The sequence below is a fragment of the Aotus nancymaae genome, unplaced genomic scaffold (genome assembly GCF_030222135.1).
Source record: "Aotus nancymaae isolate 86718 unplaced genomic scaffold, 86718_ANA_hifiasm-v0.15.2.pri h1tg000033l, whole genome shotgun sequence".
Classification (NCBI taxonomy): Eukaryota; Metazoa; Chordata; class Mammalia; order Primates; family Aotidae; genus Aotus; species Aotus nancymaae.
The window spans coordinates 9136430-9155460 of record NW_026988447.1 but is presented as its reverse complement, the minus strand read 5'-3'; the positions used below and the strand labels follow the sequence as shown (position 1 = coordinate 9155460).

Genomic DNA, 19031 nt, shown 5'->3' with positions numbered 1-19031 from the left:
TTGAATTTGAGACCCATGCAGAGCCAAAAGGAGGTCAAGGAAATGTGGCCAGTTGAAATTATTACTCAAGCCTGCGAGAGACAATTTATGCATTTAGCTGATTTTGATGAAACAAGTTATTTCAGATTATAGATTTCAAATTTGATATATGGTTTTACTCCAAATTTACCTAGGTCTCTAGTTTTCAAAACAACTTTGCACACTTAAAATGATTATGCACTGTAATATAGTGGACATTGTGAATTAAGAGAAAGAGTTGTGAATCACAGAGGCAAGACCTTAGGAGAAAAAAATCCTGATCTATGTTTCTCCCTATGAGGCAAGAGACAAAGATATGGACTAGCAGAGCCTCAGGACGCCAAGATTTTTGGTCTAAGCAACTGAAATATTGCAACTGAGAAGGGAAAGGTTTGTCTAAGGCAGGTTTGGGGTAAGTTTGAGTTGTCTCTTAGACATCCAAGTAGAGATACTGAGTAAAGTATTAAGCATGTGGGATTGGATTTCAGAAGAGTGATCTGGGAACTCTAAAATTAAGGGTTTAGGAATAAAAGGAAGAACTATCCAAGGAGATTGATGAAGAAGCTTTGAGAGTAAGAGAGAATAACCAAGACAGTGTGGTGTTCTAGCAGCCATGTGAATGCAAAACGTGAAAGAGGAGGGGAAAATCAATTGTGACAGATGCTACTGAAGAGTGACATAAATAACAACAGAAAGTTAACCATTGGATTTAGCAAACCGGCTGCCATTGGTGATTGTGACAGTTTCTATGCAGTCATGACAGCAAAAGGCAAGGGTTACACTTTAGCCACGAACGCCAGCAGACAAGGCAGAAATTAGTTGGGTCATTGTCCTGGAAACTAGAGGATTTATGAGACATAATCTAACATCTTAGGACTCTGACTCATATATGTTTATAATGTCCTGTGAGCCCCAGCCCTTCCCTCAGACACAGCGACACCACCTGAGAGAGATAACTGAAAGATTAAAGGGCTGTGTAATAAACTGAGCATTGTTTGCATTTTACTCTTTGCCAAGGCAGACTATCGATAAAGCTTCTGCCTAAATTAACAGATCAAATTAAGCTTTAAATCAAAGTTAGTGCTTTTTCTTCTTACCAACAGGTGTGGAGAAAGAAGGAATCAACTATGACAAAACTAATAAAATTACATTTTATCCTCATGTTGGATGTGTTACTTGTGTTAAATCCTTGACCCTCATGTGGGCTGAATTTTTATTATGTTTTTACTAGTAAACTTCTCAAATCAATTCATAACTTATGCTTAATAATTTTTTCAAGCTTATCTGATTTTTTCTTGCAATTATTACTATTTGGCAACTGTTAAGCTGTATCTTACTGGTGATTTTGGTTCACGAAATTGAATAATAGCAAGGTAAAATTCTAAAGGTAACAATCAAGACAAGTTTGAAAATGGGACATCCACCTAAAGTAGAAGAATAGGGGGAGAGGATCAAAATGAGAGGACTCAGAAGTTAGAAACAAAAAAGAGAGAAGGGGTAGTGGGTGAAGCAGGCTTAGAGAATTCTTGAAAGTGCATGTAAAAAGACACGTAGACACATTACAGTTTTTCACCTTCTGTGAATACTTACTTGCATGTGTATTTCAGGTCTATTTAAAAATTTCAGAAAAAGGTGGATACTTTGGAAATCATATTAAGAACTAATAACACAAGCACTGAAATCAGAGAAAATCACACACTGGGGTCTGTCAGGGGAAATAGGGGAGGGACAGCAGGGGGCGGGGAGTTGGGGAGAGATAACATGGGGAGAAATGCCAGATATAGGTGATGGGGAGGAAGGCAGCAAATCACACTGCCATGTGTGTACCTATGCAACAATCTTGCATGTTCTTCACATGTACCCCAAAACCTAAAATGCAATAAAAAGAAGAAAAAAGAAGAATATTCAGTGCAGTATTAATTATAATTTCAAAAATTAGAAAAAAAACCCTAAATGTCTCTAGATAGTACAATAGTTAAATTTGTGATATATTCATATCATACTGTATTATACAGCCATACAAGGCATGAGGTTGGCATTCATATACTGACATAAAAAATGTCACTGGTATATTAAATTTAAAAGAGAAACTACATATCAATATGTAATATGGAAGAATTTAAATAGTTTAGAAAAATTGAAATATATATATATCTTTTAGGAAAAGAAATGGAGTATGCATATTAGAAATACTGTAGTAGGAACCATTCATCTGTCAGCAGTAGTTTCATCTGGTATGGGACAGTGGAAAGAAGCCTTTATTATTAAAGTCTATAAATTTCAAAAAAAAAAAAAAAAGAACTAGCACTACCACTTATTAGCCACAAGGATTTGAGCAAATTACTCTTTGAGCCTCAGAATCCTTATTCACAAAATGGACAAAATAATAGTATATAACTCACTAAGCTGTTGTAAGAATTGAGCAGGAAAATGCAGATAAGGGTCTTCTTGCAGTGCCTACCCAAATAAAGGCTGATAGTTATTAGTTATGATTAGTGTTATTATATATCATTGAGAAGCCTTTCTTTAGAAGACTTTTCCATCAGTACCTTTTTTTTCTCACTTATTTCTCCAGCACTCTTAGGGCCCTTGATGAATATCATCAAAGATACTCTCATCAGCACCTTCAATGACCTTTCTCCTCTGTGTTTCCACCACAGGTATTAGCTAACTCTCACCCTGTGAATCCACTGACTGGGGAACTTTGTTTAAGAAAATCACGTGGCTGTGTCAACAAGCAAGGTAGAAATGACCACGTACATTCACTGAGGTAAAAGGGAAGGCATTTGTAAGATGACTTACGCAAAAGGATATCCTGGCTAAGATTGGACTTGAGAGTTTTAAAATTGTTGATGAGTAAAATCAAGTAGACACTTTTATTTAAATGTAACTCTAGGAGCAGTTTTTGGTCTCTAAGATAGAGACTTTAAATTACCCGGAAAGGCTCTTTCCTGATTTCTTTTTAAGAAAATCAACAGATGAGGTCTTTAACTATACAATCTTAAGGCACTTTTGTTTTCGACAAAATTGTGGTGACCTGTGGCTGAAGTTAAGTGTCGTGGTTTAATCATTCTGTAAGGTAGAATCAGAGCTGGATCTCACAGAATGTTGACTTCATTTCTTCTTCTTCTTTTTTTTTTTCATTAGTTGATTTGTTTGGTTTATTTATTTATTTATATTTTGTTGGCTTTGGGTTTTGGTTTGTTTTAAGTTTTGGGAATTCTTTGCAGGAGACACAGCACAGAAGACAGAAGCAGAAGCAGCTTTACTGAAAAACAGAGCATGAATAGAATGACTTCAAGTCCCTTAGGGCACCATAGTGAGAAGTGACTTTCTCTGAGCTTCTTAGAGAATTCAACAATGTCCTGCTCCCTTAGGGAGCTGCAGCCATTGGCACGTGGAAATAGGGCTTCCACCAAGAGTCCCACCAGTCACAGCAACAGGAAGTCTTCAGACAACTTTGATGATATTGTTAGCCAGAGCAAGCTAGAAAAAGAAAGAAAAACTATAAAGATGCCACAGTGGGAGCATGAGCACCTTGAGGCATCCTGTTGGAAACTGACAAACCTAATTGTGGGACTTGGATGCTGAGTTCAGATACACATGCTGTGGGAGGCACTATAATTCAGTCATTAACGTTGAAAACGGTCCAATTCTATATACATACTCTGTTGAAGACTTCTTCCAACCGCCTTATATTATAAATTTAAAATATGAAATACAAATACAAGTATGAAATATAAATTTAAAATGTGAAATACACACTGAGTCTGTGTCTTGACTCAGATTACCTAGGAAGGGACAGTAACTTATTCATCAATGTTTAGAATAATAGTAAGTTACAGAATACAATCTGAGAAAATTACTTGGACCGAGAAAGCAATGTCCTTGACATTCATCAGTCCAGAATCAGAACTGCAGATAAAACTAGGTGCAAATTTATCAGAAAACAATATTTTTCTGAAATACATATTGTAGCCATAGAATCCTTTAAAAACTTAGTTCTTAGAGGGACTAATGCTTACTTGCTGAGAAATTTTATTCTCTGAAATCATAGAATATCAGATGCATTGCTGTTGAAAATTATTGCAATAGGAATGAAACATCTCACTCTTATCTGGAGGAGTTAAGTCATTGTGATCAGTGAAGCCTTGATTTACAGCCCCTGTGCAGAGCTTCAGAGAATGGGTCTCAGGACACAACATTTGACATCTATTTTGACTTCATTTCCAAGAAAACAGGACTGCTATGGTTTGAATGTTTGTCTCCTCCAAACCAATGTGTTGGAGCTGTAGCCTAATGGGAGGTGTTTCGGTTATCAGGATGGATCCCTCATTAATAGATTAATGCCCTCCCTGGGGTAGGGAGCAGTGAGTGAGTTCTTGCTCTATTTGTTCTCAAGAGAGCTAGTTGTTAAATAGAGCCTGGCACGTCACTCCTCCCTCCTTGCCTTCTCTCTCACCATATGATCTCTGCACACAACACCTTCCCTCACCTTCCGCCATGAGTGGAAGCAGCCTGAGCCTCTCACCAGTTCCAGATGCTGATGCCATGCTTCCTGTGCAGCCTGCAGAACAGTGAGCCAAATAAACCTCTTTTTCTTATAGATTGACCAACCTCAAATATTCCTTTATAGCAACACAAAATGGACTGAGACAAGGACCATAGGTCCATTTCACAGTACAGAGCTGAAGCTGACGTCTTTTATACACCACCACACTTTGCTTAGCGCCCATAAAGCATCACTTCATTTACACTGCACCTAAATTCCACCCTTCAGCAAAATCCTGTGTTAACTCTACATTTTCCTTTGTTTGATGAGACATCTCACAATTCCTCTGTTGTGCAGTCACCACACTGCAATGAGTCAGTAAACTTGACTTCATTGGTCTGTTTACAGGTTGTCCCTGGTGGTTTTAGGCTGATTAGGCTAGGACAAACCATACCTTTTTTTTTTTTTTTTTTTGAGACAGTTTTGCTCTTGTTACCCAGGCTGGAGTGCAATGGCATGATCTCGGCTCACCACAACCTCCACCTCCTGTGTTCAGGCAATTCTCCTGCCTCAGCCTCCTGAGTAGCTGGGATTACAGACACACACCACTATTCCCAGCTAATTTTTTGTATTTTTAGTAGAGATGGGGTTTCACCATGTTGACCAGGATGGTCTCGATCTCTTGACCTCGTGATCCACCCTCCTCGGCCTCCCAAAGTGCTGGGATTACAGGCGTGAGCCACCGCGCCCGGCCATAACTTATTTTTTAAATGTCTTCTTTAAGCAAATGTTATTTGTATCTTACTCTATTCCATAAGCTAAAGTAACAAAGTAGTCTAATTGCACCAAAAGATGCTTATAGCATAAAACTTTCTATGCTATAAACAAAAGTTCTTGAAATTAAAAAGAAAAAATACTGTCCTTAAAATGAAATATATATATATATATATATATATATATATATATATATACACACACACACATACACAGAGTTGGGTTTTTTCACTTTGCTAAAGCTCAGGCTGTGCTTCTTACAATAGAACAATGATCAAAAATAGACCTTTTTCCTCCCTTTATAATATGACCAAACAAGGGTTAGGGGCAATGACCACTGCATCACTTAAAAGATAGTGAAAAACTTGGAATACTGGATGAAACTCTAACAAACACGTTCTTCCCGAACCTCACTCTTGACCTATGATCTTGTTTCCTATTTCACTGAGAAACAGGGAAAAAATTAGATGAGAATGTGCAACAGCCCCCAGCATGAGATCTTCCTACCTTCCTCTAACTGCACCTATATACTGTTACTATCAAAGACTCCTCTGTGTCGCTAACAAAGGCTATTTCCTCTCCTTTTGCACTAAATTCCGTATACTCGTGCCTATGGAGGGACATTGTCCCAGTAATTATCTCCTTTATTCTGCCTGGGTCAGCCTCTAGGATGGCCCCCAGTGATCCCCACCTCCTGGTATTCACGCCATGATACAATCTACTTTCACAGTAAATCAGGGATGAACCCTGTGACTAATAGAACACTGCAGGAGGAATGATGTGTGACTTCAGACGCCAGGTCATAGAGGACAAGGACACTGCCACCCTCTTGGATCTCTCACTCTGTGGAAAGCCAGCAACATTCTGTGAGACAAGCAGTGCTGTGGTGAGGCCCGTGTCAAGAAGGCCTGAGGTCTCGCACCATGAGCTACAGCCAATTTGTCAGTCATGTGAGTAAGCCCCCCGGGGGGTGGACTCCCCTAGACCTAACCACCTCTCCAGGTGGCCAGAGCCCTAGCCCACCTCTGACTGCAACCTGATGAGAAACCCGAGTAGGAAGCCCTGCTGGAGCTGCTCCCAAGTTATTGATCCACAGAAACTGTGAGAGATAATACTTGTTTAGTGTTCTCTTAAGCCACTACATTTTGGGTGGCTGTATTTGTTACGCAGTACCAGATGACTAATACACCTTCTGTGATCAAAACACTTCAGAGGTTCCCCATTTCTCTCAGAGACATATTCAAAGTCCATAAGGCCCATGAGGACCCTCACATTCTTTCCACCCCCCATTACCTCTAACTCTATTTTCTACCACTAGCCTTCTTACCACCTCAACTCCAGCTAGAGTGACTTCTTTGCCCTTCCTCAAATCTGCCTCAGGGCCTCTGTACTGGCAACTCTGTTCCCACTCCCACCCCATCCTCCAGGCCTTCTCTCAAATGTCTTCCTCTCAGTGAGGACTTCCTTTCTTAAAATGGAATACCCACAAACCCAACACACACACACACACACACACACACACACACACGTCTCTAGTCTTATCTCCTTAATTTTTTTTTCCTTAGCACGTATCACTATTTCATATACCATATATGTTGTCTATTATCTGGTTTCCCTTACTTGGATGTATGCTAAGTTGGTGCAAGGGTTTTTGTCTGTTCCCAGTGTCTAAAAGAGCATCTGATTTTCAGTAGGCACTCCATAAAATTTGTCAAATGAATACACCAGTGTTAAGAGTATGAAAGTGTAATAGTACCTTTAAAAATGCCTCAAAGATAAATCTTTTGATTTATCTTTATCTTTAGAACTACCCCCACTTTAGCCACTTCTAAAATTTACTATTAGAAAAACCTTTTCTTTCCTGAAGAACTGTCTCACAAAAATAGCAGTTAAATAGGAAGCTATCCTAACCCACTGTCTGCCCTTTTTCCTTGTGAAACTCAGACCAAATTTGAAAGTCACCTATAGTAACTATAGGTGCTCTTGGCGTCTAAACTCTGTTTTGTTTCATCTTGACTTTCTTAAGTTCCTAGGTTTTTCCTTTGTTCCTATTATTTTATTGTTTTGATTGTATATTGCCTCAAAGACTTTATGAAATTAAGTAGATTACAAATAGAAATATAAGTAAGTGATGTTAGTGTTTTCTTAAGTTCATAATAGATTATTAAAAGTATCTTTGATTCAGTTTTTTATAGTTACAGAATTATAAACTTTTTAAGGAACAAAGCTTTAATTTTTGTGAACTCTCCTTTTAAAATCAACAAAAGGTAATGTTTTTATTATTTTTTAGGGTTTTTTTTTTTTTTTTTTTGAGATAAGAGTCTCACTCTGTCACCCAGGCTGGAGTGCAGTGGCACAATCTCAGCTCACCTCCCAGGTTCAAGCAATTCTCCTGCCTCAGCCTCCTGAGTAGCTGGGATTACAGGTGCCACCACAACACTCAGCTAATTTTTTGTATTTTTAGTAGACACGGAGTTTCACCATGTTAGTCAGGCTGGTCTTGAACTCCTGACCTCCAGTAATCCATCCACCTCGGTTTCCCAAAGTTCTGGGATTACAGGCATGAGCCACTGTGCCAGACCTGGGTTATTCTTATTGTAAAACATTTTACATGAAAAATAGGCTTTGGATCAGGAGAGGAACATTTATTTCAATACAGCATCATTATTTCTCAGTAAAATGACATATTTTTCCTAATTTCAGATTATTCTTGAAAATTTTTTTTTGCTTCTATGATATAATAAAACTCTACTTGAATATTATGTATTAAATTGATTTCTTCTCCTTTTTCAAAAAACAGAGGAAGGGTTCTCAATGAATCAGCAGGTTTTTTTCTGCCTTCACCAGTCATCATTTCTCATTATACACAGAGATCCTCAAAATGAGGACCAGATACACTCAGCCTGTAGGATCATTTAGTAACTGGGGGAAGGAGGAGAAGTAGCCTAGATTTTTTAAAGTTCCCACACCCAAACATCCCAAAAGATTATAAAAAGGTAAACAGGTTTTCAGAGATTAAATATGGAAAATATTGGTATTGGTTTTGATTCTATAGACCTGAATAAAATACCACTTGACAGTAGATTTCTTTATATTTGGTGAACGCTTAAAAAGATAGTCAAATGAATTAAATATACATTTAAATAAAGGAGCAAATATATATTAATTATCAATTATCAACCTCAACAATTATTTCATAATATCTAAATATACATAATATATAATAAATATATATTGAATATATATTTTATATTTCTCAGCCTGGTGAATTAAACCAACCCCATCAATAATCTCATTGTATTTAAATATATATTTAATATATATTCTACATTAATATATTTAATATTTAATATGTCGATCTATAATTAAATACATATTTAATAAATGCATTTGTGTATTTAACAAATAATAAATATATTTATATTACATATTAATATATGCAATAATAAATATATAAATATATATGTAAATATGATGAGATCATTTAGGGGGCTGAGAAAATAGTTTAACTGCCATAAAATAATCACAAATTTAAAATAATAACATTTTCAGAGCAGTGTTAGATTTATGAAAAAAATCGAGCAGTTAGGAGCAGGGTTCCCATATAACCCCTATCTCTCACAGTTTCCCTATTAGTAACATCTGCATCTGTACATTTCTTACAATTGATGAACCAATATTGGTACATTATTATGAACTAAAGTCCATTGTTTACATTAGAGTGCACTCTGTATGTTGCATAGCTCTACGGGTTCTGACACATGTAAAAGACCCCAAATGTAGTATATCTAGGTCAATGTTCTATACGAGCTTGAGAAGAATGTGCATTTTGCTGCGGTTGGATGAGATATAACTCAGTTAAACCCAGGTGATGATGGAACTGTTCACTTCTATTATATTCTTATTTATTTTCTGCCTGTTCGATTTGGCAATTACTGATAGAGAAATGTTGAAGACCCCAACTGCAATAGTCTATTTGTGTCTATTTCTCTTTGCAGTTTTTCCAGTTTTTGTCTCATGTATTTTGACACTCTGTTGTGAGGTGCACACACAGGATTGTTAGGTCTTATTGGAGAGTTGGCCCCTCTATCATTATGTAATGGCCTTCTTTATTCCTAGTAATTTCCTTGTCTGAAGTTTGCTTTGTCTGAAATTAAAATATTTATTCTAGCTTTCCTTCGATTAATGTTAGAAAAGTGTATCTTGCTGGGCATGGTGGCTCATGCTGTAATCTCAGCACTTTGGGATACTGAAGCAGGAGGATTTCTTGAGTTCAGGAGTTCAAGACCAGCCCGGGCAACATAGCAAGACCTCCTCTCTACAAAAAATTAAAAATTAGCTTGTTGTGGTGACGCATACCTGCAGTCCCACCTACTCAAGAGATTAAGGTGGGAGGATCATTTGAGCTGAGGAGTTCGAGACTGCAGTGAGCCATGATTGTCCCACTGCACTCCTGCCTGTGTGATAGAGTGAGACCCTATTTCAAAGGTTAAAGAAAAGAAAAATATATCTTTCTCCCTTCCTTTTAATATGTGTCTTTATAAATAACATGGATTTCTTGTAAACAACATAGAGTTGATGCCTGTATTTTATTCATTTTGTCAGTCTTTGTCTTTTAATTGGTATGTTCAGACCACTTATATTTAAAGTGATTCTTGATAGAGTTGAATTACTGTCTCCCATATATTAATTGTTTCCTGTTTGTTGCCCTTGTAATTGTTTCCCTTTTTTGTCCTCCCTTCTTGATATGGTTTGGCTCTGTGCCCCCATCCAAATCTCACCTGGAACTGTAATCCCCATGATCCCCACCTGTTGAGGGAGGGACTTGGTGGGAGGTGCTTGTGTCATGGCGGGTGGTTTCCCACATGCTGTTCTCATGATAGTGAGTGAGTTCTCAAGAGATCTTATGGTTTTATAAGGGGCTCTTCCCCTTTCTCTTCCTCTCGCCTGCTGCCATGTATGACGTGCCTTTGCTTCTCCTTTGCTCTCTGCCATGATTGTAAGTTTCCTGAGGCCTCCCTAGCCATGCAGAACCATGAGTCAATTAAACCTCTTTCCTTTATAAATTGCCCAGCCTCAGGTAATATCTTTAGAGCAGTGTGAAAATAGACTAATACACCTCTTTTGCTACCTTTTCTAGTTTTAATTCAGCATTTTATATAATTCTATTTTCTCTCCTCTCTGAGGGTATCAATTATACTTAAAAACATATTTTTAGAAATTACCCTAGAGTTTGCAGTATACATTTACAACTAAGTCCACTTTTCAATAACACGATACCATTTCACATGTAGTGCAGTTACTGTACAAAACATTATTCCTAGTGCCTCTCTCCTGTTCCTTAAAGCATTGCTATTATGTATTCCATTTATTGATAAATTAAAATCACCCAATATATTACTGATATTATTACTTTGAACAATTATCCATTAGATCAATTAACAATAAGAAAAAATAAAAGATTTAAGTTTTACCTTCATTTATTGCACTTCTAATGTTCTTCCTTCATGTTAATTCAAATTTCTGATATGTATCGTTTTTTGCTCTCTAAATAATTTATTTTAACATTTCTTCCAAGGTGAGTCTACTGGTAACAAATTTCCTCAGTTTTTGCTTATCTGAGGAAGTTTTTATTTTCCTCTCATTTTTAAAGGATAGACTAGGTACAGAATTCTAGGTTAGTGGATTTTTCTTTCAACACTCTAAATAGTTCACTCCTACTCTCTTCTTGCTTGCATGGTTTCTGAGAAGTCAGATGTAATTCTCATCCTTGTTCCTCTGTAAGTAAAGTGATAGTTTTTCCTGACTCCTTTCAACTTTTTTCTCTTTATCTAATATCCCAAAATTTGTATACAATATGCCTACATGTCGTTTTTTTGTTGTTTTTTTTTTATCATCTTGCTTGGTGTCATCCGATCTTCCCACATCTATGGTTTGATGTCTGTTATGAATTTTAGAAAGTTGTCCACAATTATTAGATCCCTAGATATCTATTTAAATTTCCAGCCCCGGCCATATCTGAATCTGATTCTGATGCTTGCTTTATCTTTTCAGACTGTGTTTTTTCTTGCCTTTTAGCATGCCTTATAATTGTTTGTTGAAAGCTAGGCATGTCGTATCAGATAATAGAAAACAAAGTAAGTAGGCCTTTAGGTTTTATGTGTTTATCTCTCCAGAAGCTAGACTGTATTTAATGGTTGTTGTAGGTGTAGGTATAAGAGGCTTCTATTTTCTCTAATATCTCCTTTATGCCTTCCCTATTTGTTGTCTTTGTGTTTTCTTAGAGACTCATTCTTAAGCGGAGTTGTGTCTTGCAACTCTCTCTAGTCGTGATCCACAGTTATTATACCAGAGCACGGTTTATATGGTCATAAGATATTGAAGCATTGATACATTCTATAATGTTAAGATAAAAATCTCTATTTTTTATTCTTATTCATTTTTAAAAAATTTTAGATTCAGGAGGCACATGTGCAAGCTTCCTACATAGATATATTCTGTAATGGTGAGATTTGGGCTTCTAGTGAATCCATCACCCAAACAGTAAACATTGCAGCCAGTAGATAATTTTTCAACCTGCACTATTCTCCCACCTTTCTTTGTTTTGGAGTCTATTATTTCATCTTTATGTCCATGTGTACCCACTGTTTAGCTCCCACTTATAAGTGAGAACATGCAGTATTTGATTTTCTGTCTCTGAGTTATTTCACTTAGGATAATCGCTTCCAGCTCAATTCATGTTGCTGCAAAGGACATGATTTAACTCCTTTTTATAGCTGCATAATATTCCATGGTTTATATATACCACATTTTCTTTATTCAATCAACTATTGATGGACACTTAGGATTACTCCATGACTTTGCTATTCTGAATAGTGTCCCAATAAATATACAAGTGCAAGTGTCATTTGATATAACAATTTCTTTTCCATCAAGTAGATAACCAATAGTGGGATTGCTGGGTAGAATGGTAGTTCTATCATTAGTTATTTGAGAAATCCTCATACTGTTTTCCATAGGGGTTGTACTAGTTTACATTACCACCAACAGTGTATAAGCATTCCCTTTTCTCTCTATCTTCTCCAACATCTAAAACTCTATTTTTCAGTAGTCCAGAATCCCTGGGTTGTGAACTTGTAAGAGCTTCTTCTTTTATTTTTCTCCTTACATGAGAAAGAAAGTGTAGAAGGTGTTCAAATTGTCTAGTTGCCTTTTCTGTAATTCAGATAAACCTCTCAGGCAAAGTTTACCTTGAGGGCAGGCTTTTGTTTCTGAGTATATTTCAAATAGTTATTTTTTCCTCCTTCATGCCAAAGAAAAGAGGAAATTTTTCTCCTATCTTCTGAAAGTAAAATTCATGAATGTGTGGATGCTCCCATACGAATGGCTCCCACTCTCTCTCAGTTTTCAACTCTCAAGTTACCCCACACTCAGCCTTCAGCAGTATGCCAAATACTGTATAAGTGCCCCCAACCCTTTACTGGCTCCAGTGGCTTTTGCTGTCCTGGTAAGCTGTAATTCTTTGTATTCACCTATGTCTTCAGTTTGCAAAGAGGTGGCATGTCCTATGACCTCAATTCTCTGGCAGATCTAAAAAGAGTTGTTGATTTTTTATTTGCTCAGTTTTTTTTCTTGTTGTGATGATGGGAGTGGAGACTTAAATGTCAGAGCAGAAACCAGAAGTCCTAGTAATAATGTTTTATTATATATATATATATATCTTTTGACCACATAAAAGAGAAATGTGCACAGGTCTTATTATTATCATTTTTCCATATAAGTAAACTGAGGTTTAAAGAAATTAAATGACTTTCCGAGAGAAATATTGCTAATAGATGAAGCTAAAGTCAGAAACTGGATCTTCTAGTGTCTGCCGGGACTCTTCCAATACAAACCATCATGTTTAGGCAATCACATATATGAAACAATATGAAAGAAAAATTTTAGTTTAAGAACAGAGTCATCCATGTTTGGGTTTGCTCTGTGGCATAATGTAAAAAGCAAGGGCCTGGCATATCCCATAATGAATGTTCTCAGGCCTAATTCAGCCCCCAACTCACTTTTAGACTTTAGGGAATTCTCAACAAATGCTGACACAAGCTTCAGCTTCTCCATGTGAGTCTGAAGCAAGAATAAACCACATGATCATGTGACCATGAAGTGAAACAATTCTAGGTTGGATTTAGGACCTATATTTTTGGAAGAGAGTTTGTGGACATGTGTGTCTTAAGTGTGCATGTGTGGAAACGGGAACTGATTTCTTCAAAACCTTTCTGAACTGCTAAATTAATCCTCTTCCTTAAGTGAAAAAGTTTTGCTGCTTTAATTCTTTAAATGAAATGATATTTTGCCTTCCCATCTGCTCATCTGACATAATAGTCTATGAATGTGATTAATGTTTAAGGAAGAACTTCCTTCTAGGAAATGTCGTCAGTTAATAGTCCTTGTGTTTTCTCCTTCTTGTGAATGTCACACCCATTACCAACCACTGGATGGTCTTGAGTTAAATATCACTTCCTCAGAGAGGCCTTTCTTGAACTCACACTAGCACAGAACCTACACTTCCCCTTTCCGACTTAAAGTTTGCATCCTTTGGTATATGGGAACCCACATGAAGAGATGATTTCATCTAGGTCACCACTGTATTTCCAAGGCTAACAGTCTAGAGCAGTGTTTTCCAGAACTTTCTGCAGTGACAGAAATCTTCTATAACCTGCACATCTGGCTACTGAGCACTTGAAAAGTGTCCAGTGCAAGTGAACTACTAAATATTTTCTTGCGATTTAATTTTAAATAACCCCATGCTGCTAGTGGCTACATATCGGACAGTAGAGGACTAGAACAACGTTCCTCAAAATCTAAATAAAGATGTCAAGAGCCTGCATTTTTAACCCATTCCTCAGGTGATTCTTATAGGCAGTAACATTGGACAAATATTGATTAGAATATGATTCTCAAGCCCAGCTTCACAGTAGAGTCACCCAGGGAAGGCTTTTGAAAGAAAATGATTCCTGAGTCACATACTCAGAGATTCTATTTTAATTGCTTTAGTATTGGGTCCAGATATCAGTTTAGTTTTGTTTTGCATTTTAAAGCCACCACCTTGGGCCATTGTTAGTGCAGCCAAGCTTGAGAATCCTGGAATGTATATTCTCATGTGACACATTACATATTAGATAAAAATACAGATAAGTGACTTGTACAAATAAATGGCTTGCGTGCGTCTATAAAGAATTAGTGATTACAAGTGAAATCTTGTGATGTCACAAGAGACGTTAATGACATCAGTGGTACAGATGAATTTCTAATACTAAGTGGAAAAATTCACTTCAGGTAATCTTTTACAATGGTGTGAAATTTCTCAGCCTTTTGTTTTATACATAAACAATAATAAAAAATAATACCTCCTTCTGTGACACTTAGAGAGGGTGACATGCTGAGAGTTCCCTGAATAATCACCTACAAATACACAAAACTCTTCTAGTTTCCTGGTTGACCAACTCAGAGCTTGAGGACTCCTCACGAGCCACCTGACAATTCACTCCAGCACAGAAACTGAAGGAAGGCGTTCCCCAACCTGCTGTCCTAGGAAGGCCTCTGAGTCGCCGGTGCTAAAGCCCTCCCCTCTCCACCCTCCTGAGCTGGAGGTAAACGTCCCAGCAGGAAGTCAGGGCTGGATTGGCGCTCTGCGCGAGCATCCTGGGAAGGGCACTCTGGGTCACGGGTGCTAGAGCCCTCCCCTCTCCTCCCGGCCGGTGTGTGGGAGATTGTCCCCGCAGACAGTAAAGGCTGGCCAGGCCGCCCCGGCACGTAGAGGGAATGAGTCAGGCTCTGGCTCCATACCCGCACGTAGTGGGCGGATCACGCCAGCGCTGAGTAGGAAGGAGTTTCAGCCGCCAGACCGGAACGCAGTGAGTACAGCCACTCAAAGGAAAGCCAAGTTGCTTTGCAGGGGAGCGTCTCATGATTTTTCAAAAACATGCTCATGGTTAAAAAGAAAAATCAAGGCTCAGAATAAATACTTTCAAGCACTGTTAATTTTAGCCCAAAGACAGGCGTACTTGCCGGGAGATTTGGGGAAATTAACATGAAACTAAAAATGACATTTTAGTTGGAGTGGAACAATCAGAATATACCAAATAGGAATTTTTTAAAAGTCTGCGTAGAAGTTTAAATTACTAGGAAAAACGTAAAGGAGAAGTATTTACTAATAAATTAAACAAAAGTAATAAAATGAAAATAATATAGTTTGAGAAAATATCAGTGGACACTGAGAAAAACATTAAAATAATGTTTGAGATTAAACTGTTTAGGTTTTGTGCAGAAAGAATTGGGAAAATGTGCTGGATGGAGTGATACTGCTTTTCTTTTCCACAAAAATTTCATTGTTTTAGAGAGAGAGCCTTTTTAAAGACAGTAAGTTATTGCCAATTCACAATGAAATAAGATCACTTGCTTTCTAAAATGTTCAAGAGCTGCATGCAATAAACTTCATTTATCTATAGGAAATAACTGGTGTTCATTCGGTAGTCAAAATGCAGCTCCTGGGCTCTAGCACGTCAAATTATTCTCTCCATTTCAGAGATTTAGGGCCTTTGTGGAGTCTTCGTTTCAGTAAAATAATTTGCCACTTTTGAAGGTTAGACATTCTCTTCTTATCACTGTACACATGAAGGTTTTGTTTTGCTTTGCTTGTTGTTAATTAAAATTAGGAAAAAATGATGTGTTAGCTATCGCCCAATCACGTGTCTTTTTAGTCATAGGTTAGTTAGCTTTTCAAGGTATTTTCTGCATCTCTAACCTGTTGCAGCTCTGTTATCTTAGTACGTCTGTTATCTTAGCAGCAAGCACCTGCTTCAGCTGACCCTTGAGCCGTAACCCATGTAAGCCACTGCAGTGCTGGACCTCTCTTTGAGGCTAACAGTAGAACTATTATTTTTTCTTCTTCAATAGTGTTACTGTGCCAATGTTGAAATGTACCTCAGTGTCTCTTTCTCAGCTACATCCCTATGAAGTATGTTTTCTTACTAGCAGTGTGTTTTTAAGAAAGTCCACACAATTTCAAATACACATTTTCTTTACTAAAGTTTATTGACCAGTTTTGAAGTGATCCTTGTTTTCAGTTAAACTGTCCTTAATAATGCTAAATAACATATTTTGTAGGTTGTTGTATATTTAATATTCTCTGCAAGAACACATAAGGAACAATACATGGACCTTATATATTTGTCACTGTGAAATAAAATTACAAGAAAAGGTGATTTCAGGTGTACTTTATTCAATACATATATACAAGAAGTTATCACTATGAAAAAGAAACCGCTGGATTATTCTGAATTCTATTCCAGAGAGCTTATTCCAAAGGGCCAGTGTGCAACATATGAATCCAAGGTGGTATTGTGGAAAGACTCTGTTTACCTCTTGTGATAAAATTACTTTGGTGGTGTTTTTTTCTCATGTAACTCGGGCAACTAAAAATCTAAATTGTATAAGTGGCCTTTCACAAACGATAACTTTATGAAAAAATGTCTAATTCTTGGTTATTTGTAGTTTTAGTCCTTTTCCTCATAGAGAAGCTAGCGCTGTTATATAAGTTTAGGAGTGTTGTCCACTAAAACTTTCTGCAGTGATGGAACCTACGCAGGAGAATATTTTTTGTAATGTACTAACATTGTCCTCAGATCTTAGAAGAAGTTAGACCAGCCCTGACGACAAAGTTGTTCTTTTTAAATTATAGGCTAATGATCAAAAATATTTGTTGATAAAATAAATGAACATGAAGCACAAACATAATATATAGTTGTGTGATGTCCTAACTACCCACAAAAAGGAGTCTTGGCACAGTTTTGAAAAATTCGATAAATACATTAATCACAATTTGTACACGGATTCACGTCTCAGGTGTTTCGTTTTTTCTTTTATTTCAGAAGCTCCTGAAAAGTACATCAAGTCTAAAGTGAGCCAGCGAACTCAGCAAGGCTGGAACCATGAGCAGTAATGGAGCAGATCTAACCTTTGGTTACACCTCCTGTTTTGTAGCTATCCTTTTGTTTGGCTCAAATTTTGTGCCACTGAAAAAATTTGACACTGGTGATGGTAATTATTTTTCCTTCATTGTCAACCTTACATTATTTTTAAAGATGAAGTTCCTTTTTTGGTCTTTTAAAATTATAGCTACAAAAGTTAATCATGTTGATCTTGATACCTAATGAATAGAGCTTAAAATTAATCATTTGATAGAGGATCAAATGATAGAGGATCTAGCTTTTGGTCTTCCACAATTAGCTTTCTGATCTTTCAGTTTCTTATTTGTAAAGTGAAGAACTTATAAAATGAAGTTTATTTTCATTTCTGTGATTCTACTCCTTTTGTTTTTTATTTTTATTTTTATTTTTATTTTTATTTTTTTTGGAGACAGAGTCTCACTTTCTCACTGAGGATGGAGTGAAGTATCACAGTCTTGGCTCGCTGCAACCTCTGCCTTTAGGGTTCAAGTGATTCTCGTTCCTCAGCCTTCCAAGTAGCTGAGACTGCAGGCATACACTATCACACCTGGCTAATTTTTTGTATTTTTAGGAGAGACGGGGTCTCGCCGTGTTGTGCAGACTGGTCTCAAATTCCTGAGCTCAGGCAATCTGCCCACTTTGGCCTCCCAGAGTGCTGGGATTATAGGGGTGAGCCACTGTGCCTGGCTGATTCTACTCTTTTGTCATAGAGATTAGCAGCCATTTTTTCTCTCTCCTCTACCATGAGATTGAATCAAAGTAGAGCAACAGTCTTCCAAAGTTAGTGCCAGAAGTAATACATTGAGTTTTAACAGCCTTAGTGTTTCTTTCAGTGTCAACTATTTCCTCATCCTTCTAATCTCTAAATCCTTAATGATGCAGAAGCCTCAAAATGTGCAGATACACCTCATAACACCAGGTTATCTTCAGATAACTGGCAAATGGCAACTCGAAGTATAGAAAGTAGGGCAACCTTGACCTAGAAAGCTAATTCTCAGGTTTATAATGCCTGACTCATCATATGCATTGAACTCTAACTGTATGAGGCCTATGTGTAGCCATAAATTACTTTATTTTTCTCCCAGAGGTGGCATAAATGGCCCCCCTGAAGGTTTAAATTCTGTTGTGCTGTTCTGAAGTACTTAATACCATATTTTGGGCGAGCAAGAGTACTCAGTGTGGCCTCTGAATGAGGATATAGACTTGGTCTTGCCATCGCTCTTTGGCAGAAAATTCTTTATTTGTCTAATAGGAGAAAAAAGAATGTTAAGCAGGAGCCCACTGTGTATAAGCCTTGGAGTCAACCTGGGTTTAAATTCCAGCTCAACAAACCACAGCTGTTTGGACAGGTTGCTTCATTGCAGATTCTCTATCTTTGAGCTAGGGTTGATTATGATACAGAGTAATCATAAGAATGAAATGTGCAAAGTCCATGGCATATCGGCATTCAGTAAATTGTGGCCATTCCTATAATTCCTCCTCATTGATATTCCTGAGCACAAATTTACTCAATTCAATTCGTGCCACTAACGCTGAGTTTGTTTATTTCTAGGAATGTTTCTCCAGTGGGTCCTTTGTGCTGCCATATGGTTGGTTGCCTTGGTGGTCAATCTGATACTACATTGCCCAAAGTTTTGGCCTTTTGCAATGCTAGGGGGCTGCATTTGGGCAACAGGTAATGTCTGATATAACTTATACTTTTATCATGTAATGTGATGATCAAAATAATTCTCATTCACAAT

The 19031-nt window shown here is 37.3% G+C and overlaps 1 protein-coding gene across 2 annotated transcripts in view; it reads left to right on the top strand.

Annotated features, from left to right (window-relative positions):
- Positions 1-6216: 6216 nt before the first annotated feature.
- TMEM144 (transmembrane protein 144) overlaps positions 6217-19031 on the top strand; it is a 52912-nt gene continuing 40097 nt past the window's right edge. Inside the window, exons 1-3 of one of the 2 annotated variants that reach the window (XM_064383788.1) lie at positions 6217-6234; positions 17212-17380; positions 18842-18964. In XM_064383788.1, coding sequence (XP_064239858.1) covers positions 17272-17380; positions 18842-18964 — 232 coding nt within the window. In that variant the 5' untranslated portion in view covers positions 6217-6234; positions 17212-17271. Of the gene's footprint in view, positions 6235-15031; positions 15196-17211; positions 17381-18841; positions 18965-19031 lie in introns of those variants that run through there. The other variant, XM_012448477.3, reaches the window with a different exon arrangement.